The sequence below is a fragment of the Strigops habroptila genome, chromosome 3 (genome assembly GCF_004027225.2).
Source record: "Strigops habroptila isolate Jane chromosome 3, bStrHab1.2.pri, whole genome shotgun sequence".
Classification (NCBI taxonomy): Eukaryota; Metazoa; Chordata; class Aves; order Psittaciformes; family Psittacidae; genus Strigops; species Strigops habroptila.
The window spans coordinates 46,367,806-46,394,924 of record NC_044279.2 but is presented as its reverse complement, the minus strand read 5'-3'; the positions used below and the strand labels follow the sequence as shown (position 1 = coordinate 46,394,924).

Sequence of the window (27,119 nt, the reverse complement as noted above, 5' to 3'; positions counted from 1 at the left end):
CTACTCCCATCTTAAAGCTGCCTACAGCTTTTTGGACCTACTTCTACTGGAAAAGCACTGTTTAAATGACTAAAAATCTTTTATCAGATTTCCAGGTTAATTTATATATGTCCTGTCTATACCTACTTATTTGTTTTGAAGTGTTTTGCTCAAGCTTAAGCCATTCTTCTGCCATTCTGACACATGCAGAGAGAAAAATGCACTCTGCATTCAGGTAACTTAAGGGTTCTTGTTCAATGTCTTTATCTATCATGGATGTAACACAGCAGGGCCCTAAGGGTTATTTACAAAACACTTTGGCAAGTCCCTGGGCCACTGGAAGCAGCTAATCAACGTATTTACTTTATTTTTTTCTGCTGAAGAACAGAGATACAGCCTTTCTCAGGTCACTGTCTCAAGTACTTAAAGACCAGCTTCAGTGTAGTTCCTTGTCCCAGAGAAGCTTTTGAGGATCTGTGATGAGTTCCCTAAAGCTCCCTGAAATATCTTCAGGGAAACTAGAAGTCTGTACAAAACCTTCATAATGTTTTGTTGATTGGCTATCAAAATTCCTAATGGTAAGCGGGCAAACTCCCATAGATCTCAAGCTACTCCCGGGAATGGGAGAAAGTGTTCTCCCTATTGGTAATATCTTCTTCAGCTATTGGAACTCTGTCTTGTGCTACTGGTCATAGGAAATATGTTATTACTGCCCCTAAGATGACTTGTGACAGAGCAAAAAGGTACTCCGTTTCTTCCCTTCCATAAAGATTTGTTAATAAAAATGATAGAGCTGTATAGGTTGAGAGGGATGTCTGGAGTGATTTCACCTAATCCCCCCCTTACAGCAAAGACAACTTGGATCAGGTTCCTAAAGGCCTTGTCAAGTTCATTTGCTAATATGTGTAAGGATAGAGATTCTACCACCTCACTTGGCAGTTTGCTCTAGTGTTTGACTGGTGAAAATGTTTTTTTTTTCATAATATATAGCTAGCATTTCCTATGTTCCAGCATGTCTGTTGCCTCTAATTCTGTCACAGTGGTCCTCCAACAAGTGTCTGGCTCTGTGTTCTCTCTACCCACCCGTTAGATGTTTGAGATGGCAGTAAGATGTATCCTTCCTTCTTAAGGCTGAACAAACCTGATTCTCTGCCTTTTCTTGTGTATCATGTGTTCCAGCCCCCTCACCATCTTGCTCATCCTCTTCTGGACTTGCTCCAAGATGTCAGTGTCTGTCCTGCATTGAGAAGCCCAAAACAGGACATGCAACTGCAGATAATTAGGGTGCAGCACAGTATCACTGTCATCTCTTCTGATAACAGTCTGCCTGAAGATTTGAAAAACAAATATTTAAACATTCAACAGTCTTGATTCTTTATTGTGAATTTAAAATATATGTTTAGACATTTTCTTAGCAAATCATTTTTATTTTGAGCTTTATCTGTATGAGGAAATACTGGTATTATCTCTTCCTCCCACTCCTCCTCTTCTTTTCAAGGAATTTTAATTTGTTGCTTCATCAAAGCCAACAATCCATAACAACTTCCACATTTAAAAAGCCTACTTATGTGAGTTTTTTAAATTTACTTTTATTTTCTTGCTTCAAAGATTAAGCCAAGACATGCAGGTATGAATGTTCTCATAAGGATTTTGCTAGAAAACACTTAAATTATTAAACTCTCTGAACTGTAAACACCTTATCTTTTCAGCTTGTGTTCTAACTTAAAGCTGTAAGGTCAGTTCTTTATGAACATGGTGAAAAACCCATTTTCATATAAGATTCACACTGATGCACCTTCCTTTGTAAACTTAGTGAAGCAAATGTGGTAATTGTGTTAGTGGAAAAACTTCAGTGTAATCTTCAGTATGGAGCTGCTTTCTCCTGGACTGTAATTACAAAAACATTAAGAATTCCTGTTGGTATTGTTGCTGTCAGGAAAATAGCTTTGAATTTGATGATTCATTTATTTAGTTCTCTATGTGTTACTGAAACCAGTGTAAAGACAAGCATATATGCTTAACTAACAGGTATTTGTGTAGTGCCCTGACTTTTCTAATGGTAAGAGCCTTCATATGTGTTGCAATTATTTAAAAATGAGGTGTGTTCTAGCCTTTTACACTCTGAAAATATTCACTGAATTGGGGTCAAGGTGTGGGGGCTGGGGGTTGTATTTCTTTCTCCTTTCTGTCTCACTGAAGACACTGAAAGCTGTACTGCGTCTCTCCCGCCCCTTCTTCTCTGCGTGTCAAGCAGCTTAATATTGTCTTTGTTTTGTGAACTATTGAAAAGGAAAAATTGGAACTCTTGTTTCCCTTTGGGATTATTTCCTCCTGTTTCATTCTCTGATTTTACTTTTAGTTTTGAGGGAGGTTGGGTTTTTTCAAGTCTGTAAGGCAGTACCTTCGTAACCTCTGGTCCCTGATAAGCTGTTGGGAACAAGGGAAAGTTGATGATGTCTCAGTAGTTTTTACTGACAGCAGCAGGAAATCACTGTAGAGGCTCTTTAGTGCTCCATCCCCTGACCTTGCTCATGTAAACAGGATTTGGAGGAAGCAAAGCAATGTGCTGTAATCTGGAAGTCAGAATGTCTGTGCTGGCTGGGAGATGTTTGCTGTTCTTTCTCTTCCAGACCTAGTTAACACTGAAAACAAGACATGTTTATTGTTCATTTACAGTTATGATTTCTACAAAGTTAAGACTGGATTAATTATTGAAAGGGGAAAGATAAGGATTGTTTCTGTTTGGAGCCAAAGGAACATACTATGTTTTAAAACAGAATAAATCTCCCCCTCTTCCTCCCCCCAACTTGTAAAATATGTTAAAGCAAAGCAAATAAGAGCATGCGCAACTTTTATTTCTCAGTGTATGACATTGTTAGTTTACTGCATTTGTAGTAGGTGTCTTTATACAAAAAGTAGAAGTATCTGTACTCTCAATTTATCCTATACACACTGCTTCCCCAGTATGTATTTCAGGATTTAGGTATTTTTGACACCATTTTTTATGCCTTTAATTTGAGCACAACCGAAAAAGTCCAAACCCCAAAACCCCCAACTTAAAAAACACCCTATATATCATGTAAAGACAGCAATTATGAATGCAAAATTTGCATCTCTTCTTCCATTTCTGTATACACGAAGTCTTACACAACTACTGATTTACGTCCTTTCTTGGCTTCAGCCTTACATAGAAATAAACACCAACTGTCTTCAGTGAAGTTAACGGGAGGGTAAAAGGAAGAAGGAAAGAATAGGAATATTATACATAGATCATCTCCTCTGGGGCCCAAGTCTTAATTCAGAAAGGAACAGCCAGTAGAATAAAACTCATATGGCACTTAACTGTGCACAATGGTTGCCCTTACTGTGTGTCACAGTTCATCCAAAAGCACAACAGCTTTCTGTAGTTCATGGATATCAGGTTTTCTTGGGACCTCAGACATTTAGCCTTTCACTTCAGCTCTGACCACTGCATGATATTCATGCATTTTTTTTTTCTCTCCCAAAGGAAAGTTCTGGCACTATCCCTCTGAGAGGAAGACTGGAATCATTGTCCTCCAAAAAATAGAGAAAAATGTCCTGCTTGTGTTCCTTGTCCAAAACTCAATTGCCAGTTAGAGTGAGCTCTGTATTGAGAAGCGATTCCACCAGTAGAAGGGCTTTGATAAAAATTGACAGGTCCCAGGCTCTCCCATCACCTCACTTTCCTTGCTCCCAGAGAGAGAAGTAAGAAAGGCCACTCCCAGAATAGCTGTAGATTTTTTTTTTTTTTCCATAGACTGCCGTTCTTCTGATTACAAGTAAATATGTGTTTGAATGAACTGCCAATTCCATGATCTGAACTCCAGATCACAAACATGGAATCAAATTAGGGAATAATGTGTAGAGATCCTGTTTTTCCAAAGTATTTCAGGTAAAACTGTCTGTACCTTTTCCATCGATGAGCATAACAAAATCTCTCAAATGGGCTCTGAATCTCTGATGCTAGGTCTTGCAAAAACATAGAATAAATGCTATAATAGAGGAACTCAGAAGTGTTCAGTGCAGCAGAATAAAAAGAAGAACTTGTAAACTCTGCTCTTCTGTGTTTACGAATGAATCCTTCTCTCTGTCCAGTCTTGCTCTCAGACAAGCAATTTCTGGTATCATCCTGGCTTACAGCCCGCTCCAGACAGACCTTTCAACTCCTTGCATGCTATGCAGGTGCAGTGTGTGGGGCTGGGGGAAGAAGATAGGCTGCCTTCTCCCCACAGTTCTGCAGCTAAATGTTCAGAGAAGGAAAGTCTCCCATCTCTCCTAAAGGCTACACCCTGAGGCAGTAAAGAGCATTTCAGTTGCCCAGCTATGGACCTTTCAAAAAATATATGGAGTATGCGAACAAAATGGCTCATTTTCTGTTAAAAGTGCCAAAAGGGTTGGCATATTGAACAGTGGATTTCTAAACTTTAATTTTGAACCCCTGTGGAGGACAGGCATGTTTAAAAAGATTTGTGTACTTAATCTTAAAAGCAGTATCCTTTGATACCACTAGCATCAAATAACGTTTAAAGATCAGATACATGAAGGTGAACACAACATTTGTAATAAAAGAATATGATCCAAATGGGCCTTGTGTTTTGCCGTGTTGCTATTCTAACACAGCGTGTAACTGGTGGTTTACAAGGAGAGAACAGGAAATGTGTTATGCCGCTACATAATTAGGTAATAATACATGACTTGATGTTCCTTAATAGGCTTCATTATCTTCTTTGAGTGAACTGGAGCTTGAGAGAAAGTCAAGCTTTCATTGGGGACAGAATTCTGAATTTGAGCACTAGAGAGTGCAAGAATATAATATTTCCTATACTATTTTTAGCCTGCTTTCCTAAGGAAATGTACCTTATGAGTACTGTTTATTTGTCTCCATCCTATCTCCCTAATAATTTTTTAATCAAATTGCTTGTGGGATTTTCTTTTTTTTTTTTTTTTTTTTTTTTTTACCAAATTTAGAAATAAGTTAGTAGAGTAAGGAAACAAAGTGATGCACTAAAGAAAAAGCCAGTGGGATGTGACATTAAATTCACTGATGCGGGACTAGGCACAGACTACTTACTGGTAACTTGTAGGAGTTTCAGAGCATAGATGGAGAGAGCTTGAGTTGGTATGGGACAGGAAACTCAGGAGAGGGACCTAACAGAAAACTAAATCTACAGGCACACACACACACATACACCCTCGTCAGTTTAATTATACTGCTTTAGCCCATAGTGACACTATGGGCACTATCCTATGAAGACAGACTGAGAGTTGATCTTGTTCAGCCTGGAGAAGAGAAGGCTCAAGGAGACTTTAGAGCAGCCTTCCAGAACTTAAAGGGGGCCGACAGGAAATCTCAAGAGGGACTTTTTACAAGGGCATGTAGTGACAGGACAAGGGAGAATGGCTTTAAACTATAAGAAAGTAGATTAGTAGATTTTAAATACTATGAGGGTGGTGAGGCACTGGCAAGGTTGCCCAAAGAAGTTGTGGCTGCCTCATCCCTGGCAGTGTTCAAGGCCAGGCTGGATGGGGCTTTGAGCAACATGGGCAAGTGGAAGGTGTCTCTGTCCATGGCAGGGGGGTTGGAACTGGGTGATCTTTAAGGTCCCTTCCAACCCAAACCATTCTATGATGAAATCAACACTATTAAGAGATGCTACCCCTAGACTACTGGTACTATTTTGTAAGATAACTGGCTCTTGTAGATGACTTTTAGAACTGGCAATATTTTACTTCATATAGGGTATTAGTCATGGCAACATACTTCGGGAATGCTTTTCAAGTTGATCCATGTCTGTATATTTTCCTAAGTCAGCACATTTCTGGGAACTAGAGGTATGGAAGTTCCAGGTATTATTTCTCTTTCAACTTCCTGAGATACTGTATGAGTACACTCTGACCTTGTCTGCCCAAGCAGTGTTTTCCCCCACTTCGGCTGGGAATCTAAGCTATATTCACAGTTCTCACAGCTGATTCTGTGGCATGCAGAAAATGCCCGACAGCTATCAGCCCACACATCCAATAACAACTGGTTCCTTCCTCTTCCTGGGGAAGAGTAACATCCTCTGAGAAGAAACGTCCCCCGAGGAATGCAGGAACAGCAGCAAGCCTTTCACACAGGAAATTACTAATATAGCACTTGTAGAAAAGTGTTTCTGTCACTTGGATTGTCAGTCTGTAATGAGCTTCCTGCTGACCTAGATGATGATTTACTACTGATCTAAATGCCATTTGTGAGTCATTTAGCTGAATGGAAGATAATGAAGTTAGCATTCGGTAGCTCTGTTACCCTGTAAACACCTGTCTTAACTTTTTTCATGCAGTAGAACAAGTTAAGTTTTGAACTTCTTAGTATTCACGGGACTTGAATAATAATTCTGAGATTGCACATTTTGTGGGACTGAGAAACAAGGGAAAGTTTAGTTCATAGTGCGTGGCTCCATCAGGGAAGGTTGCAAGGTTTTATTTTTGTTTATCTGAAGTTGAATAAAGCTGAGCTACAGATCGAGCATGTCAGAAAACACGATGCTAAAGCAAAAATACTGCCCTTCAATTACCCTTTGTTCTTAAATATTACTGGAGCCTAAGTTTAGCACAGCATGCTTGCAACTGTGTGGTAGAACCCTGAATATAGAGTGAAATATATATATATATCTCTAAGCCGTATGTTATTCAAAATAGTTAATGCGAGTTTGTTACGAAAGCAAACACTTTAATACTGTTTAAATCTTTTCTTATTTTTCCTAAATGACAGTGCTTGAACAAGCACTAGCAAATTCTATTTATCACTTAGATTACAGTGATCTCTAAACCCAGAGGGTGCTTTCTGCCTAAAAGCTTGTTTGAGTGTTTTCCAAATATATCAACTGTTCTAATACAGCACATCTCTCCTTGCAAACCTTGCTGCATTACTATCTAGTTTGCTGTTAGAGATGCAGTTACTTGCTTCATGTGAGATAATGGAAACACTGAGTCAGATCCAAAAATTACATAGGTTGCTTAAAGGGAAACTGAGAGACTGAGACTTTTCAAATAAATTCAGTACCAAGGGCAAAAATGTTCTTTCGTCAGATAGATGTTTGATAGAGAAAAACTTGGAAAGCATCTTGCCTCATATCTTCCACCAAAGTAGTTTTAGGGAAGAAGTAGAAATCAGGTAGGACAGGATGATTTCACAGCCATTTAAACTTAATGACTATTTTTGTCTGGCTAATTCCGTCCAAGTCAATTCCCTGATCTGCTCAGCTATCCAAACACTAATTCCAGCACGAAGGAAATAATGAGAAAAAATTATTTGGAGATTAAGTAGGAGATTAGTGTTGGCTATGACCTAACTGAGGCTGAGCCATGTCCATGGAGCCATGTATCCAATGTGATCGTGCTGTAACATATACAGGTATGTTACATGCATGAGACATCTAAACATCATCTTTCCTAAGATGCAGTGGAAAAAAACGAGCAAAGGAGGTGATAGTAATGGTTTCTTTTTGTTCAGGCTGTAGGTGTGCTGGATTCAGTTAATTTTTAAGCCTACGAGGATTCAGCTTGCTTGCTTCTGTTTGCATGATTGTAACTGTAACCTAAACAGCAGGTAACTGAGACAGAGGCTGAATGGAGGCAGCTCCATCCTTCATGCTTGAATTTGAAGCATTGTAAAGTAACAGCTGAAAGTATATGGCATCAGAGGAAAGCAAGTGAGAAGCAGTCCATGGCTAGTGATTAGGGTGTTCTTCTGGAAGAGAAACACTGGATGCCATTGCTGTTACGAATTTTGCAATAAATGGTATTTGGGGTAAAAAAGAAAATTAAAAAAAGAAAAAGAAAAGAAAAAAAAGAAGCTTGGTGGGAGGGAGAGAGGAGGAGGGGGGCAGATGGGGGAGAGAGAGCTATGAAGAAGCACTAGTTAGATAATTGACTTTATACTGCATTACAACCTAAAATGTGTTAATTAAAAATGTAGCATACATATTATGGATTTAAAAAAAAAATACTTCTGTCAGGAACAGTTTGACTAAATACTAGAGAGGTCTTTGCTTTGACAATTTCTTTTCTCAACTGTATTGATTTGCTTGACATTAGGCCTTAAATCTTTTCTATATATGTCCTAAATCAACTTTTCAGTGTTTTTCTCTGACACAATTCTCAAGCTGTCTGTGACCTGTGACCATGCAGTTATCCTGTTTATCCTTCCTAACTACTGATGGAATGTCAGCTTCTCCACTCCCCCTGGTATTTCTCCATTATTCCAGGATATATTAAAAATCAACATCATTAGCTTACTTGTTAGGTTATTTCAAAACTATTGAGTTCAAACTATGTAAGCCAGGATTTAAAAATATTTATATGCAGTGTAAATTGTTTAAGTCTTTTTTTGCTATGGTTGGAATAGAAAGTATTTTGCCAGAAATACAATTACAGTATTTATTATCTTCCAAAATGGAAGATAAAAATACTTCATTAACAACTTAAGAAAAATTCTGCATCACTCTTCAACACCTCTAGCTAATAAGCATGCCATTGCTAGGACTTTTGTTCATTATACTTGTATGGTACAAATAATGCTTGAGTGACTGAAATTATGTAGCCTCGCTTTCTACAAACCTATTTTTCATAGCTGGCTGTAAGGTTTTATTTGAAGCTTTTCCCTTTCTCTGAGGTAGTCCTAAATTGTTTCTCTCATGCATTCTCTAGTCTCCAGTAATGTGTAAACTTATGTCAGAACCCTTTTCCCAGTGGGAGTACTTACTGATTTCTCTCCTTTAGCTAACAATCTATTCTCAGGAAACTTATAGGAAATCAGCCCTATCTAGAATATCTCTTTCTCCATCAGACCCCCCTAAATCTGCAACAAGTTCAAAATGTAAAAGTGAAGTGTGGGGGCAAGCAGACAGAAATGGTCTCAGCATTGTTTCCTTAGGAATGTGGGGTAAAATGTCCATTTTGTTGCTTCTAATTCTAATGGCTATAGAGTTTTTGTTGAGGCCTTCAATTATCCTGATCAGCTGTGTTTCACCACTTCTAATTTATGGTAATTTGTATTATTTTGCCTTTTACAGTTGTAAAAAGCAACAGTATATTTTATCTGTGAAGGCTCTAAATCCCTAACAGGAATTTGGCATTTAGGACTGGAATGCCAGTTGTTGATCTGGCATTATAGTGCCAACTGCTTTCATTTTTATTGTCATTTTAACATCAAGTGTGGTGTGTGGCACACAGTAGGGATATGCCTTCCTCCATATCCCAGAGTGTGTGGCATCTCCGCTTCTTAAGTAGACCACTACCTGTCATAACTGATATTGTACAATTGATTACATGTTGTTTAGCTCTTCTATGCAGTTGCAAGCACAGAATCAGCCTTAATCAAATAAAACTTATAAAGAACGTGACAGTATGATAATCTGTTTTACATGCCTTTTAGCATAGTTGAATTCATATTTCTCAGCTGTATCCCAGTGGATAGTATTTAATGCAGTTTTCATTGATGCTAATTTAGTGAAGTATTTAAATATTACTTATATCTTTATCTTTCTTTCAATTTAGTTAGATCTCTAACCCATACAACAAGCTATTTAGAGAAATGTGCTTTACTTTCAAAGAAAGTACCATGTGGACATGAGCAGAAGGGAAGTCAAGCACATTTCAGAATCTGACCTCCTGTTCTTAGCAGGAGTACCTTATATGTAAATGTTAATGTGCTCAAGTTAATTGGTCTCTAGAAAAGATCTATGTTAATGTCCATTGTTATTATTAGAAATTGTTTTCCTTAAGATGCAGGGACATAGGTGACATGGGAGTACCAGTGATGCTGTGTTTTTAACAGAGTATGGGAAATGGTACATCCTCTTGTACCTTGCATGGACACACAGTTCCACAAAGTCTTGCTATCACTAGGCTGCTGCTGGTGATAATCAATTATCAAAGTAATGTTCCTTTCAGAAGTTTTAAAAGATCACAGTATTAGTACAAATAAGGGAGTTTTTTCTGACAACAGAAATGTTATAGAAAGACTGCAACTTAGTCATCACATAAAACAAGAGGGCTTTAAGTTGAATCCACGGGGATTCTTATAAATTCTGTTCTGTTGCTTGGTAAAGAAATGGCAAGCAGGAATAGAATAAAAGTTTTCAGTTTTTCTTGGTCCTCTGATTACACCAGGTCAGGATTTCCAGAACAGACATGCAGTAGTTTAGTGAGATATAGTGATACAATAAAGTTCTACTCTTGTGCTTCAGCTCCAACTTGTACATGCACTGTGGTTTTCCCCACATAAAGAATACTAACGTTAATCAATGTTTTAAGTTTGGCTGTTCAAAACAAACAAAAAACTCCCAAACACACTACAAGTGCTAGAAATGTAGCAGCAATCATAATTAAATATGGCATGTGTGCAGAAGAATTGTGTGGGAGTTTAACAAATTAATTTAAACCTGGGGGGATGTATGAATAAAATAATACATTGTGACCTGTTAACATTAATCTTCAAATAGTAAACCCTTTATGTAGTGTTTTCCATTTACTTTCCTAATCTATATATACACAGAGTTTTAAAGCCTTGCATGTTATAAAGGACAGAGCTGTCCTCTATTCTAAGGTAAAAAGACCTTGTAAGGTGTTTTACATATGTGTTTGTATGTGTATATATATATACATGAAATAATCCATGTATGTATACACACACATAGAAAAATGTTATATGTAGAAATACATATATAAGAATATATATGTAGCCTTTTTTATATATCCTTATATTCTGAGGAGATATTTCTTTGTGTATGCATTTTTTTTACTGCCTTATGTGATGGTATGCTTTTTTTATGAAAAAATCATAAATTACATTATTTTTTACTTTTATACATTAAATGGAGAGATGTGCCAATCCACAGTTCCTCAGAACCTCTTCTATGCAAAAGGTGCTACTCCTTGCTGAATGAAGGAGTAAGCATTGGTCTTGTTTCTTTTGAGTTGTATGTGTATCTGCTTGTAGTAGCTCAGCTTTTCTGGTCATATAAGCATCACTACAGAGAAGGGAAACTGTAAGTCAATATTTTTCTTGTACCAAGAAAGAGGAATAAGGTGTGACTGCAGGAAGACAAAGTTGTGAGTTGTCACGGACACTAGACCAGGTTGCTTCCCTTCTGCTGTGTTTGCCAATTGCCTCTGCAGCTTGGTGGCAAAGGAATCCTATAAGAATCATGAGATAAAGCTTCTTCAAGTTGTCCTCGTAGCATTTTGCTGCTGGGAGAAGAAGGAGTTTCTACTAGGTTTATTTTAAGTCCCTCTTCTTTTTGGGTTGACAGGGAGGAAAAGCTGATGGCAAAGCTGTATCACATCACTAATAAATCGGGATCTTGACTCACAAGACATTCTCACACAGAGACTAAGGGAAAAGGGGACTTTCTCCCAGCATCATTTGCAGAGTGGAGAACAAACCCATATATTTTAGCTGACTACTTCTTTTATTTGTATTTATCCATATTTATTTTAACTAAAGTCAACAGGATTGTGGATGTGACTATTGCGATATAACGGCACCTACCGAGGCAGAAATTGGAAGGATTTATGCTTTTGCTTGGCTAGAACATAGTCTGTATAAACTAAGTTTTGTCTATATTTGTGCTATTTAAAATATTAAATAGTCATAAAAGAAATTCATCATGGGAGATGTTGTCAGTTCCAAAATAAGAGATTACTCAATGAGAATGGTATAGATGCAAACTCCTTGTACCTGAGGACTGGATTCAGTGATCAAGACCTCTTCTAGTAGTATGTTCCTGTGAAATCTGAGAATAACATGTTCTTGGAAGTGTAATTCACAGAGTGGGCCACTATTCCTACCCTTTCCCCCTGCCATGACCACCCAAATTCAGTCAGAGTGATGTTGCCATTTATCTCATGCTGACAGTTAGTCACCTCCAGTGATTTGTTAACTTTTGTCGCTTTAGGAAGAAAGAAATTGGCTAAAATACAAATACTAAGTGTCAATTAGAAAGAAGATAAATCTTAAGAGCCTGGTAGCTAACGAATTGCTTGAGCAATGAAACCCACTCTCTCGGCTTAATACAGAGAGATATTTTATTCTTTTTTTGTTTGTTTTTTTTTTTTTTTAATTGAATTCTGATTTTAATGAACTGGCAGAACTGCAGAACATGTTCTCAAATCAGTAAGGTGTTTATTTTGGTTTTCGCAAAGTTCCAACTGTCACAGCCCAACAGTGGGAAAAAATTATGAAGAATTTCAAAATTAAGCTATTATTGGCAAACTTAATGCTCTAACTGTAATTTTTATCATTGTGAATTCCTTTTTTTTTTTTAATACGGCCAAGCAGAAACTTTCTACCTACCAATCTTTACGTGCCAACACATTTAGCATTTTAATTGGTGCTGAATAATGTGTGTATTTTGACAGAAGTTTGTAATAGCACACTAATTAAAATAAATGATTTTTCAAGACTGTATGCCAGGCCACTCCAAAGTTAACATTTCTCAGATATTTGTATGCGATTCTCAAATTTCTCAGTTTTGCAGATCCCTAATGTGATTTCTATCACTGTAAATTGTAAAACGCAACTGACTGAAGTACAAAGTTATGTTAGTGCTGCTAAAGCAATTTTTGAAAATTCCACCTCTGAACTAAGGTCAGCAGCACCCAGTATTGTGTTCACCTGGACAAATTGTGCAGCTGGTACTAATGGTGAGCATTGAAATAGCTCAGTGTAGGTTTTGCTTCTTTTTCCAGGTATTAAATGAAATCTAGCAAAAGCACATACATTTGACTTCTCAAGGAAAATTTTGAAGCTTTATTTTCTCTTTATTGGATTTTCTGACACTGTTGTTCATATCTTTATTCATCATCTGCTATAGATGTAACATTTTGCTAACAAAAACATTGGTCACATGCTGAGGAACAGTATTCCTCTATTACATAATAAAATATTTTTTCCTGGCTATATTTTTTTTTTCCTCCCTAGTAGTAGGGAGGCAAAGTCTGGCTCTCAGGCAAAGTCTTCAAGCAATTGTGCTGGCCATGTTGTATTTAACTTTGGACTCTACTGTGCTGGAATGCTAACTTTGTTTCTAAAGCTTTTTATTCCTTGATATTTTCTTGTAAATCATTTGGATGAGATTGCTTGCTCCATAGAAGTAGGAGTAAAACCCCAATGCTATTGTCAATAGCCACCCAATCAAGTGATATACCTTCTTGTTGTTATCCCTGCTCTGAAGGGAAGTCAGAGCTGCCCGATCTCGTCTAAGAAGAGAAGATTTCATAGAATGGTTTGAGTTGGAAGAGGCCTTAAAGATCATCTAGTTCCAATCCCCTGCCACACTCAGGGGCACCCTCTACTGGACCAGGTTGCTCCAACCACTGTCCAACCTGGCCTTGAACACTGCCAAGGATCGGGCAGCCACAGCTTCTCTGGCCAATCCGTGCCAATGTCTCACCACCAGTGAAGAATTTCTTCCTAACGTCTAATCTGAATCTACCCTCTTTCAGTTTAAAACTATTCTGCCTTGTCCTATCACTGCATGCCCTTGTAAAAAGTCCCTCTCCAGATTTCTTGTACAACCCTTATGGTATTGGAAGGCTATTTTAAGGTCTCCCTGGAGGCTTTTCTTTTCCAGGCTGAACAAGTCCAACTCTTTCAGGCTGTCTTCATAGGAGAGCTGCTACAGCCTCTCTTTGTACAGATCATCTTTGTGCGCTCCTCTGGACTCGCTCCAACAGGTCCACATCCTTCATATGGTGGGGGCCCCAGAGCTGAAGTAGTCCAGGTGGAGTCTTATGAGAGCAGAGTAGAGGGACGGATTCACCTCCCTCGACCTGCTGCTCATGCTCCTTTTGATGCAGCCCAGGATACGGTTGGCTTTCTGGGCTGCAAGCACACACTGCTGGCTCATGTTCAGTTCTTCATCAACCAACATCCCCAAGTCCTTCTCTGCAGGGCTGTTCTCAATCCATTCCACCACCACGCCTCCCCCCTGCCCCCAGTCTGTATTTGCGCTTGGAGTTGTCCTGACCCAAGTGGAGGACCTTGCACTTGGCCTTGTTGAACTTCATGAGATTTGCGTTTTCCCACCTCTCAAGCGTGTCAAGGTCCCTCTGGATGGCAATTTCACTGTGAAATCTGTGTGGACACCCTGCACCTGCTACCAGCCTGTAATGGGAGGCAAGCTAGGTTTGTCTAGGCAACAAAGTTATATTGGCATGAGTTATGTTGGTATGAAGTACCCAAAGAAATAATTCAAATTATAGCACTGACACTGCTACCCTGCCAAAACCCATTGGTACTGTTGCAGCTGCACCAACAGAAACAAGCTTCTCTTGGTTTTGATTATAACTTTTAAAGAAGGCTGTGTGTAGATAATGTATGAGTATATACTGAAGTATGGGCTGGCAAACAGATCTTTTGTGCTGCTTCTACACCAGGGAGCTCTGCTAACGCAGTATGTGTATGTGCACAAAGGGAAGCTGCGCATGTAGAGGCTCTACACTAGTTCTGTGCAGCAGTCTCCCACGCTTGCAAAGCATCAGGCCCCTGGGCTGTGGAGATGAGCACAGAGACTGCAGCTCTTTTCGGCTATCTTTTAGGGTTTAGGAGGTGGTCACTTACATCCTTCAATCCTTGTCCTGGCAGTGTGTCTTTTCAGGATTTTGTCTTCAGTAACCTTCATTCTTATTGAGAGGTGGGGTTTAAGACAGAAGTGTGTTCCTTTACTTCTTCTCATTTACGTAGAGTGTAACTTGATCAAGATCAGTGTTGCCCCAACAGGTTAAGTATAAGAGGCGCTTGTCTAAGAGAAATCAATCACATATTGTAAAGTATATGATTTTTTTTCCTTAGGTGTAAACATGCCTTCAGGAATGAGAAATTCCTTTGGGTTTGTTGAACGATCTCTTTTCATTGTAAATTCATTTTGAACAATACCAATGAATATAGTAGGTGACTTTGTCAGCCCTTTGAAGGTGATAGATGAGGTGCTAACCCTTATATATATTTTAAAACTGCACAATAAATCATACTGTTACCAGCTATTGTTTCTTTGTGAAGTTCAGTTGGACTTGCTCAGCTAGCTATTGGTCTAAAGCAGAGACTTTCAGTCAGTTTCTTAAGTAGGGGAAAGAACAGAAAAAAGTTGTGAGCAAGCAATACAGAACAGCTGACATTTCTGTGAGTAGATGTGTTCCTGGTGAGGATGCTCTGCTCTCACTACCACTGAGGTAACTCTGCCTCCTGCCCTCCACGTTTTGATGCCCTCTGTGAACCTCCACAATATGCTGCTTGGAGGATAGGGAGTTTGCCCACATGCTAGGAAAGTCCTAGGGTTTTTTACTTCTGTTACTATTCATTATCATTTGTAGTATCAAAAATAGCAGAACATTTTTCTTACAGTATTAGAAAGGAGGCCTTGTCCATATAGGGTTATTCATTTGCTGTCATTATTTCACTTCTAGTATCTAATTCATTATGTTTCCAGTTTCTGCTTCAAGTATTCTTCCAGCCCTCCTTCAGCTTTTCCCTGCCCTAGTATGGAGAAGAAGAAAGGCAAGTATGTAATAAAATTTGTATTCGGACTCTAGATGGGTAAAAAGAAGTTATCACTTGAAACTTTAGCATTGTTTTTAGCTGTAAAATGTTCCCTTGGATGTGCAAACATGCAGTCCAAAGTAATTTGCCTAAATTAAAATTGACTACTTTATTTTTGCAATTGTGAATAGTGGGAATGTTCCTGTGTTTTCGTGTTGTCTGTCCTCAGCTTTACAAAGTTGCTTGCTGAAGCTATACTGAAGATCATTTTATCACCTTCCTTTACCTTTATTCCATAGTGTAGATATTGTTATTTTCAATGCCTGTGGTGCAAGTATTTCTATAATTTACGGAAGTGTTTGAATATGGCTTATCTGAACTGTTATATTTAGAATTGGCTGCCTGGCGGGGAAATTCTCACCTATGGAAATTGAACCTCTAATGATTTCTATCTAGTTCATGTTGCATGTTCATGACATTTATTTTTTTATTTATTAACTTTTCAGCAGTATTGCTTGTTTCGTGGGGAAAATCCTTGGTTTTCTCTAAATACTTAAAATGTAATGGTTTGATTAGAACATGTTTGAGGGATCTGTGGGGTTTTTTTCTTAATTTACAAGCTGTAGAGCTACTGTATTTAGCTGAAAATGCCTGTTTTGCTGAGGAAGGCAGTCTGATAGTCTGGCTTGGTTTGTTGGCTGTGAGTTTGTATCCTGATGCCACTACTCATGGTCAGGATCTAAACTAAGGCTGTGCTGCCTTCAGAGATTATGCCAGTGCCAGAGAGGAGGAGACCAAATATTTTCTTGTCAAATTAGATGAGGTGCACTTACATTATGTGCTTTCAATTTTTGGTTTTAGCTTGGAGATTCTTTTAAGAGCTAGAGAAGACTGAGGTTCATAAGAAGCCATGAAAGACTGAATTAAGTATGAAATTCTGTGTTACAAGTTGCTCTGAAAGAGGTTTGCTCAAGCTAGAAATGCTTGGTAGAACTTTGTTTTAGATGCACTGCATAATTTATCTGTATTTTACTGCTTGAATGCAAAACTTTAATTAAACTTTGCAAATAAATTATACCACAAGTACCACGTCAGAGAGCAAGGGGCAGAAAGTTGCAGAGCCTGGCACGTGGCAGGTTTTTGCTATGCTGATTCATGTGCGTGCAAGAGGAGAGGAAATGAAGAGTGCTGTCATCAGCTGAAACTACAGGGAAGTTTTCCGCAGTAGAAACTGATAAAACATTGTGATTTAACATACTCAGTGTTAGCCTAATAGATCAGAGAGCTCTGTTTTATGTGGATCACTTACTGACTAGAAAAAAAATATATTTCAAAGCAGTAGAAATGATCTGTGAATAATTATGGCCTAGAAAAAAAAACCAGAGGGGAAAAAAGAAACTCTCCCAAATGGTTCAATTTAGCTTATCCACAGTGAACCATTTTTGTTCCAGGGTAGGTTCACAAGAGGGAAGAAGAAGCAGTGGTAATGATAGTACTGTTACTTCTGAGAAACTTCCCATGATTTCCTATAACCAAAACCCACAGGAAATCAAGGTCTGGTAAGGTGGAAGAGTACTCTATTATGCCTCTGATCTCTGGTCTATTTGAGCTTAATGCCCTACTTATGACTAATTGTTTGTAGTTGTTTTAATCACAGTATCAGAAATGTTTAGTATTAGTAGGCAAATGTACCATGTGTTCAAAATTTAAAGGATTATTTTTAAAAAGCAGACCATGCCAATTTTTGTGATTCATTAGGAAGCTTACCAATATCACTTTTTCGTATAAGCCCATCTTAATTATAAGATCATTAAGATATTCATTTGGAAGCTGTTGTCTGTATTTTCTGAATTCAAAGCCCTTAGAAGACTGAAGACTAATAATTTTCAGTTGAGTGACAGAGACTTGTATTTTTTCATATTTTTTGAATATGAAGAGGAGATTCTTTTTCTCTATAAATAAAACTGCTAAAGCATCTTTATATATGGATGCATTTTACTCAGATTCTACTCTTAAACATCAGGAAGTGAAGTGAGACTGAGGTGCAGTGTTTGTTTCTATCTATCTGTGAATGTTTCATGGGAAAACATTTGGGCATAGGCAGGGGTAATAAGGTTATGTGTAAGGATTTTTCACAAATTGATGAAGTACCACCCACAGAGTTTTGGCTATTTTGCTTGATAGAAAACAAAGATGAGCAATTATGGCTTGCTGTTTGTGACATCATTTATAAGCTAAATTTAATTTTCTACTGAACATCCGCTGCTAATGTCATGGTAATAACTTCCTATTGATTAATTAAATCTGTTCCTTCTCCTCCTTATTTGTAACTCACATGAAGTTGCCCAAATGTGAGTCCATTTTATTACTAACAGGCTGTGAATGGAAATACTGTACACATTTTAATTTTCTTCTTAGCTTTGCTCAGAAATAACAATTTAAAATTGATTGCCTTATTCAAATTTATTCTCTCAAAATAAGCTATAGCTCTGAAGTCTCTCAGAAGAATAGTTTGGGTTTTTTTAATTCTGAGGCATTTTTACTACATTGCTGGCAACATATAGAATTGTTGTTTATGAATTGGTAGTATTTAAAGTACTTTAGAAAAGGGGCTAATTTGAAAGAAAGGGAACATCTAGTTCTTGAAATGCTATGTAAAATAGGCTGTGGGGTTGAAAGAATTTCCTTAAAAAGAACTTTTTTATAAAACGTTATGCTGAATGAAAGTGGTGTACATGAACTGCTCAGTATCCAAAAGTAAAGGAAACCTACTGAGACTGGTGTCACTCCATTATAACAAGGTTTTGGCATTTGAGTATTGCAGTAGATTTCAGCAGGTTTGGACCCTTCACTGGGCTGGAGAAGATTGTAAATTTAGATACTAGGAAAGTTTAAAATGTAAAGCAGGCACCTCAAGGATATAGCAGCATACTTGATGTCTGACAACATTTAAAAATCTGTAGAAATTTCCAGAATATAACAAAATAACAACCATTTTGGCACAACTTAGATTTGAAACTTTGAAACCATCTCATTTCATTTCTCTCTTACGAATTTTGAAAGTTCAATTATTTGCTTATCTGTATTTGATCGTTTCAGATTTGACAAACATCAAGGCCTTTGCCTTATTTATATTAGCACTTTTGTGTCACTTTGTCCCTATAAGTCTTCGAGTATATAACAGAGGAATCTCTGTTTCCTGCTTAACCCACTAAATTACAAGATGACTTTGCCAGTACTCTGACTTGGCAATGTTGGTGGCAATCTACTGAGCTACAAAGCATTTTTCACAGCCTATTTGTCTGATACATTGAGTTTTGGATCAATTTTACTGTAAGAAAAAAATGTTTGGTGAGATTTTTAGTAGCTTAGTGTTTGCTCTATTTACCTGAGTTGACAGCTTTCCTCCTTGGGCTGGAAGAATCTGTTTAGGTTGGCTTTAATAGCAAAATTTGTAATCACTTTGTGGGAGCTTAAACTGAAATCTCAACTTTATTTTCACTCTGAAGTATAGCAGGCTTGTTTAAAAAGAAACTGAGAAACACCAATCTCAGAGTAGAATTGTTTTTAGAAGAACTTGTCAATGTGTAATAACCTCAGATTGTTCTCTCTTGCTTGATTTTTTTTTTAAATCCTAATACTTCAAATCACAGACAGCAAATTTTTAATTTGAGTGCCATTGAATGTTAAATCTATTTTTCATTATTTTTAAGTACTTGAGAATTAATAGAGTATCTTTAGGATACTGAACTTGCCAAGCAGTATGCCTTTAAGCAAAATCAGTGTCAGTTGAAGTTTACAGTTACATCTGTTTTGGCTGTGTTATTTAGTTACTTGTGTCATTCAAAGGGCAAGAAAATTAATGTACTTCTCAAAACATTAGTACAAGTATTTTTTTTAATATTAGACAAACTACCTTAGGTCCATTTCCACTGAGCTTATTGATAATGGTGTCTGGGAAAACATGGGTTCCAGCCTGAGTCTTTCTCGTGCTTCTGAAACTTGCATCCTTATTCTTCTTCGGAGCAAAGGGGTGTGAACTTATAGATCAGCGTTAACCTCAGGTGGGAAACTCTGGCAAATGGTTTCCTGAAGCTTTGACGAACTTAACTACTTTGGAGACCCCTACCTCTTCATTAGGTTTGATTAGAATCAGCAAAGAGTGCTAGCATTTTCAGAGGACGCATACAGGTGTCTACAAAGAATAATCACATAAGCTTTACAAATTGTTCCTGCACCAACCGGCTTTTCACTGACACTTCCCTTATCAGCTGCCTGTGTTCCATAAGGTATGTGATAAATGGGCAGGTTTATTAATGCCATGCAGAATATATAATTTTTGAGTTCTACCTGTCTTTCCTGCAATGTGTCCCATCTACCTTGCCTCCAGTTTTCCTGAAATTTGTCACTACTTAAACAGTGAGGCCTCTACCTCACTGTCACATTTAGCTAATGCTGGTTGAGGTTTGGAAGCTTCTGGGCAAGCAGTCAAGATTTGCAGACAGAAGCAAGGTTTTATATTCTCACCATCTTTCTATAGAAATCTCATTAAGAAGTCTATTCTAATGGACTCTTCTGCTGTAGTTAAATACAAGGATGTTCTTCATAGTATGATTGGTTATAAGGCAGGAATTCTTTAATGTGTGGCAATATTTTTTTCTTGAACATTTGAATGCCAAATTGAGCTTAATCTTTTCTGTGTTAATCAGCATTTGAGACTATCTCCATCTTGTGATTTACTAAGTGTGCCAAAAAGCTTCCATTAATCCTGTTTCCCAAGGACCTCAGATGTAACTTGGTAAATCAGAAATAACACAGTGAATCTGAGCTCTTCTAGGATTGAATTAATGTTATCTCACATAATGAAATCTGCAAAGGGAAGATACGGACAGTCTTAAGATGCAGTAATCCTATATACTTCATGCTCATCTAAAAGTACCTGGGATGCATTGTGAGACAGAATATTTTGAGATACTCAGAACACTTTCTTTTGCAGACTTCTAACACTTTAAAGCAAGGAGCTAAAGCAACATAAAATTAAATGGGTATTTCTTTTTCTGCCTACCTTGTCCAAATATCAAACCATCTGTATTCTATTTCATCTTGTGCTAACAAGTGAGTCCTTCACAATGTGCAATTCTTTGGAATAATTTCAAGTTGACATCACAAGATTTTTCATATTGAGAAGAAATTGAAATTCATGGTGCTGGAGAGAAAGATGTAATTGAACAATCTAGTTAGGAGTGAGGAAGTTCTGGTTCAAATCCTTTCTCCTCTCGAGTTTTTATTAATTTTGTCCCCTTAAATATAAAATAAAACACCCCTCATGGGAACAGGACTTACCTGCTCCTGACTGAGCATCATAACCACTGAACTAAAGCTGCTTTCTGTTGACCAGTAGCAAAACTCAAACAGATGGCTGGAGAGAGTACCCTTTCTACCACTGTTTCACACCTTTAAAAGGCAACAGCCTGGCTGACAAAGCATTACACTATGAGCCATGAATTTAAATAGCTTTAGACTGAGAAGGCCAGTTCTCTGCAGTCCAATGCAAATGTTGTAATCATAGAATCATAGAATCGTAAGGGTTGGAAAGGACCTTAAGATCATCTAGTTCCAACCCCCCTGCCGTGGGCAGGGACACCTTGCCCTAAACCACGTGGCTCAAGGCTCTGTCCAACCTGGCCTTGAACACCGCCAGGGATGGAGCATCCACAACCTCCCTGGGCAACCCATTCCAGTGCTTCACCACCCTCACTGGAAAGAACTTCTTCCTTATATCTAGTCTAAACTTCCCTTGTTTAAGTTTGAACCCATTACCCCTTGTCCTACCACTACAGTCCCTAAGGAAGAGTCCCTCCCCAGCATCCTTGTAGAGCCCCTTCAGATACTGGAAGGCTGCTATGAGGTCACCACGCAGCCTTCTCTTCTCCAGGCTGAACAGCCCCAACTCTCTCAGCCTGTCTTCATATGGGAGGTGCTCCAGCCCTCTTATCATCCTCGTGGCCCTCCTCTGGACTCGCTCCAACAGCTCCATGTCCTTTTTATGTTGAGGACACCAGGGACATTCTGTAGAACAGCCTCGGATGTTTAATGTTTGAAATCCGTAGTTCGATGTCTAGCATGCTTTTATTTTTTGACACAACCTAGTATCAGTACAAATCAGTGATGGATTTCAGCAGTGGTTGTGTCAGGCCTTTATTACTTGACATGCTTAGTTCGTTTGCATAAATCACTCACGAAGCACAGAAAAGAGGGCTGAAAGGGAACTGGAGGTATCTTCTGGTTCATTTAGCTGTTTCTTTCATCATAGTGAAATCAATGAAAGTGAGATATCATCAAATACCATGGTGATCTAAAATCTTGAGAAGGATTTCACATGGTTTTGTAGAGTTGTAAGTTTCGTATAGAAGCACATGCATGGGTATCTCCCTCTATCCCTATCAATCCCATGCTCTGCACATCATGGGTTCTTGGTTGGGGGCTGAGACCTGTCTTTGCGGAAATGCACAGTGGTGCTTTTAACCTAGAGAGGGTGGTGAGTCTTTCTTCTTTGCCCTCCTCTTCCTAAGATACAAAACCCTCTTACCCCACCACAATCTCTGCTATCAGCTATTCCCATCCCTAAACCCACAGTCTTCTACTGCCTCTGTGTGTGTGGCATTTTTGGTTTGCTCTTATGCTTTGCTTGTAAAATAAAAAGTCCTTTCAAGGCAGATGGTGGACACCACTTGTCTCTTGCGTAGTTCTCTCTCATTGATGTAGGTAGCACAACCCCAAAACTTAGGGAAGAAAATATTTTGGAGAATCAGCGAGTTCAGAGAACAGAGCATGTTAGTTGGTCAGGACTGTGCAGGATGGCACTGAAGACACAGAAATAGTGTAATAAGTGGATAATCCAGCAATATGAGTTCCTGATAATATTGATATAATTTAGTATTACTTAGATTTAAAATCATTACATTACTGTAGTAGTAGTATTTCATCCATCATTCTCTGATCCTACCTGATTCAAAGGCAGGGTCAACTACACATAAATCCTGCTTCACAGAAACTCCTCAACATGCCTAGGTAATCTTGTAAAGGTTTGCCACTAATTCTGCCAAGCACTTCACATTCTGCAAGGTTATTTTATAGACGTGGGAGATTTTTAATTTTTTTTAATGTCTAACAATGATTTTAAGACTCTTCCTTTTGAAAATCTGTTCAGCTTTACAACATAAATATATTTTGGGTACCTCATAAAAATTGTGTATTTTAAATATGTCAGATAAGACTGAAATTTCCCCTTTGCATAGCTAATGGATATTCTTATCAGTTGTCGTTAAGTTTCAGAGAAGCAGTTAAATTGTAACCATTTATAAGTTTCATAAATGTTGTGGATATTCATAAATGATGTGGATATTCATAAATGATATATTCATAAATGATATGGATATGTGGAAATATAATTAGATATAATAAAACTTGACTACCTCAGTTTATTTTAGTCTAAAATTAACTAAAATTATTTAAAGGTATAAGAAGTTTTCAAACATATCTGAAAAAGTCATTAAGTCAGGTAAAGTTGTTGTAAAGGACCTTCTAATGAATTAGTGATGATTTAAACCTTTCATGACTCAAAAGTGCCATTAAGAACTTCCAGGCACAAACAAAACCAGAAGTGATTGGGAAGATCGTGCTCTCTTTCTTACCCATGAGCAAAGTTTATACATCAGAGTTATTTCTCTCTTAACTTTGCATTGTGTGGGTCTTTTCTGTTGTTTCCTCCTCCCTTTTTCTGAAGGAATCAGTTCCTCAAAAAGTAATGTCACTGAGTAAACAACTAAAAACTACTTAATTCTTTTATGCTGAAAGAAGTTAATTCATACTAAACAAAGGTTTCATAGTATGACACTGGAAGGAACCCTTGCGATCATCTAGTCACATATGGATTTTTCATCCATATAACTGCTGTGAATGAATTCCTTTGTGAACTAAAGTTACCTTTTTGAAGACAACGTTAGTCAGCAGTAGTACTTATTGGAGCTTTAATTCAAGCTCTAGTAGTACAGCATGTAGTTCCTCAACCATATGTACCTGAAACATGTACTTAAAGTCTGCTGAGATTTCTCTTGTTGCCTCATCCACCACAGCTGAAATTCTCTCTTAGGTCAGAATGAATTGAAGTGCTATGAATTGGACCTGGTACAAGAAGCAAATCTGAAAACCCTTGTGTGTGTGCATCTATGTGTAAACAGATTTTTTATTTTTTTTTTTAATTAAAAGCCAGACTTTTCTATCTTCTTATATGGTTCCAATTAAATGAAGACAAAGGAAACTCAATCTTCAAATGGTGTTTCTGTATTCAAGGATTATGTCAGCAATGAAGATGCGCAGAATCCCTCTGCTTCAGTCTTGGCAACAAGTTCAAAAAGGAAGTCAGAGAATGAGAGTGAATCAGCTGTGCATAATGTGGGCAAGCAAACAGGCATCGCCCCCTCCCTGGGTAACACTTTGGAGCACATTGTGGAGCAGCTGGATGTTTTAACTCTAGTAAGTATGCAATAACAGATAACACTGGCAGTGGGAAAATGATAATGCTGTCAATGGGCAAAAAATCCCATGAACCATGTTCATAAACCAGAATGCTAAGTCTATGGGTTTATTTTGAATAGTTGTATAGTCAAGTGACTGTTCTGGTTTTTTCCTTTCAGTAAATATTGATCACATTGTGTTTGCTAAAGTAAGAGCTTCCTGCTACATAATCATAAATATTATTGTTGTATTTTTAACTCAGGAAGAAAAGACTCACTATTTTTTAGTAATGAGATCTAGCATTGATTTTCCAGAAGCCAGTTCTTTAGCAGATTTTGTCAGATTCCAGCTTGAACAGTCATGCGTTAGCAGGGGATGAACAAAACAAATTTGTAATGTACCATTCAATACTTTTTCAAACTTAGTGTTCAAGGTGTTGGCTTGGGTAGGAATCTAAGCAGGGGAATAATTCCTAGTGTCAGTAAAACTGCCCAAATACTAGTCGCCAGCAGTGACTCTGAGTCACTTGTTTGCAAATGCTTAATACTTCTTTTTAGTGATCCAGATTTAGCCACTCTGTTTTAAGATAGCACTCTGTGGGCTGTCATATATTAACATTAAACCAAATCAAAAGGGAGTGCCTAAGGGTTTTTTTTCCTGCATTGTTTTGCAATACGAATGTTAACTCAAGAAATAAGTTTTGGGAAGTACAGAGTCAAGTCAGAGTCAAGTTGAAAATGGTTTGTGTTGTAAGTTGGATTAAAAAGAAACTGCCAGCCTGTGTCCAGAAACCTTGTCTGATGAAGGCAATCTCTTGGAGAATGCCTTTTAATAGCATATTTTTTCTCACTTCCTGTTTTTTGGGGATGCATTAGAAGTTTATTTTGGGTTTTTGGAAGATATCATTTGAGGTCAACACTGACGGCTGTTTTTGTATTGAAATATGGATGCAACTTTCACATAGTATTTCAGAGTAATTTATATATGCACATATATCTTGCATGCTCTCAGAGAAAATATTTTGTGAAAACAATTTTAAACCTTTAGACAATCTCCAGAGATACAAACCCATTATTTTTAAATTTAATTGTAAATACTGGAGTAGCTAAGGAAAAGCCATTTTAGGATATTTTTTCCTGTTGAGTTAAAATGATTTTTCTTACGTTACTGTGTTGCACACTTGTAAGAATGTGTGAGTAGTACAAAACCAATTGAAATTATTGTCCTCTTCATGCAGACTGTTTCAATCCTGGAACAACGTCTGACTTTGACTGAAGATAAATTGAAAGAATGTTTAGAAAATCAGCAAAAAATGTTACTTGAAGAAAGACAGGAAGCATAAAAGATGAAAATGAACTGTACTGATTAATGTTTCATATATTCATGAAACATACATTCACGGAATTTTGCTATAAGCAAAAAAATATAGACCCTCCTTTTCTAACAAGTCAATATAATAACTGAAGAAAAAGTATACAACATATTTTAAACATTGGTAGCAAGCAGATTGTTTGTATATTTAATAAAGTGTAGCTCGGCCAAAATTAGTGGTTTCCAAAGTCATTACCATTGAGCGTTACAAGACTCTTATTTCAACCTAATAAGATCTTTGAATACAACTAAGCAACAAACTATGTATTTTTAGATGAATAGCAATTACTATGGAAGTGCACTATGCAGTTTTTTTAGCTCAGGTAAGGATTGTGAAAATAATGCTCCTTGTGCTAAGGTCGCATTACTCAAGCACCTAAATTAAATAAGACCTAATCAGCCCTAACTCCAAAAATGCCAGAGGTTTTTTTTGTCCCTTACATACTCTCAAACATTTTACCAAAAAGGTAGTGACAGTTACTCTATATCTTCTAGGTGTTTTAGTGATGATTGCAAGACGATGTGATGTAAAAACCTTTAGTTACAAGTATGAAAATGAAGTCACGTAAACTTTGAAACTATAACTGCATGTGTGAATTCAGCTGCAAGACTGATGCAGTCGAGCACTTCTGCTTCTCACCCCCATCAAAATTCATTTTTCGTATTAAGAAAAATAAAATTCAGCTTCATACTTCTGAATAACATATCTGAACCAAATGCAAAGTGATGCAAAATCTGTATCATAAATACAAAAGAATCTCATCTCTCAAGGACTTTGACAGGTGCTCATGTCATTAATCAGGAAGGACTTTGCAATGTATGATGATTTTGGTTTTAATAAAAATGCAATTTTTAGAAAGCTGATTGTAGGTCTTATTTTTTAACAGAAAACATCTATGCTTCTGTATGTCTACCTATTATTTTTTAAATGGCAATTGCAGAAAACGTGTTGTAAATCAACAATCAAAACTAGGTAGTCGTCCATTTCTGCAACTTCACATTTTGTATGTTGAAAAATAGGACACTTGAAATGGGGGGAGCATTTTAATCCAATTCTGCAACTGACCATATATAGATAAAGCCCATTTCCCAGGCTGAACCTCATTAACATCAATAGAGTTCAGCTTAAGTCCAGAAGCTCACTGTGCAAATACTATTGTGGTTCAAGCCAAAGCAATGAGCAATCCACTTTTCTTTTATAACTTTTCATTTTCTCTCATAGTAATCAATCACCTTCAGGTAGCCAGACATCATCTCACTTGCTTGGTAACTTCTGAATTTTACTACAGACTTTCAGCTCAGTTTGAAGTAGTTCCGTTTATCACAGTGAAGCAGTCTCTTCTTATAAAACACTTTAGATGCAACTGTTTTGATGCAACCTCCTAGCCACAGATTTTTATTTTTTACATATTCCAGTGTAAACAGCCTGACAAATGCCTATGCAATTGTTTATAATGGCATATAAGGCATAGTTATGTAAATATTGTCTTTTAGGTCAGATGTACTTTGCTTTATGCATTTGCGAGTTCTGGTCTTTGCCTTTTCTTGGCTCCATTAGAAGACACAAAACCATGTAGCTATTGAAATCCTCTTGCTTGCTTCTTGTTTTCTCTGAGTGGACTCTCTCTGTATGCTTTAAATATGTAGAGGGGTTTTTTATGTTGTTGTTGTTAAATTTTTCAGGATTATTTATCAATGAGATTTGGAAATT

At 37.5% G+C, this 27,119-nt stretch overlaps 1 protein-coding gene across 5 annotated transcripts in view; it reads left to right on the top strand.

Moving 5' to 3' along the window:
* POC1B (POC1 centriolar protein B) overlaps nucleotides 1-26,267 on the top strand; it is a 52,287-nt gene extending 26,020 nt beyond the window's left edge. For 4 of the 5 annotated variants that reach the window (XM_030478366.1, XM_030478362.1, XM_030478361.1 and 1 more), the window contains 2 exons: nucleotides 23,873-24,055; nucleotides 25,275-26,267. In XM_030478366.1, the coding sequence (XP_030334226.1) occupies nucleotides 23,873-24,055; nucleotides 25,275-25,379 (288 nt within the window). In that variant the 3' untranslated portion in view covers nucleotides 25,380-26,267. The remainder of the gene's footprint in view (nucleotides 1-23,872; nucleotides 24,056-25,274) is intronic. The other variant, XM_030478363.1, reaches the window with a different exon arrangement.
* The last annotated feature ends 852 nt before the right edge of the window (nucleotides 26,268-27,119 follow it).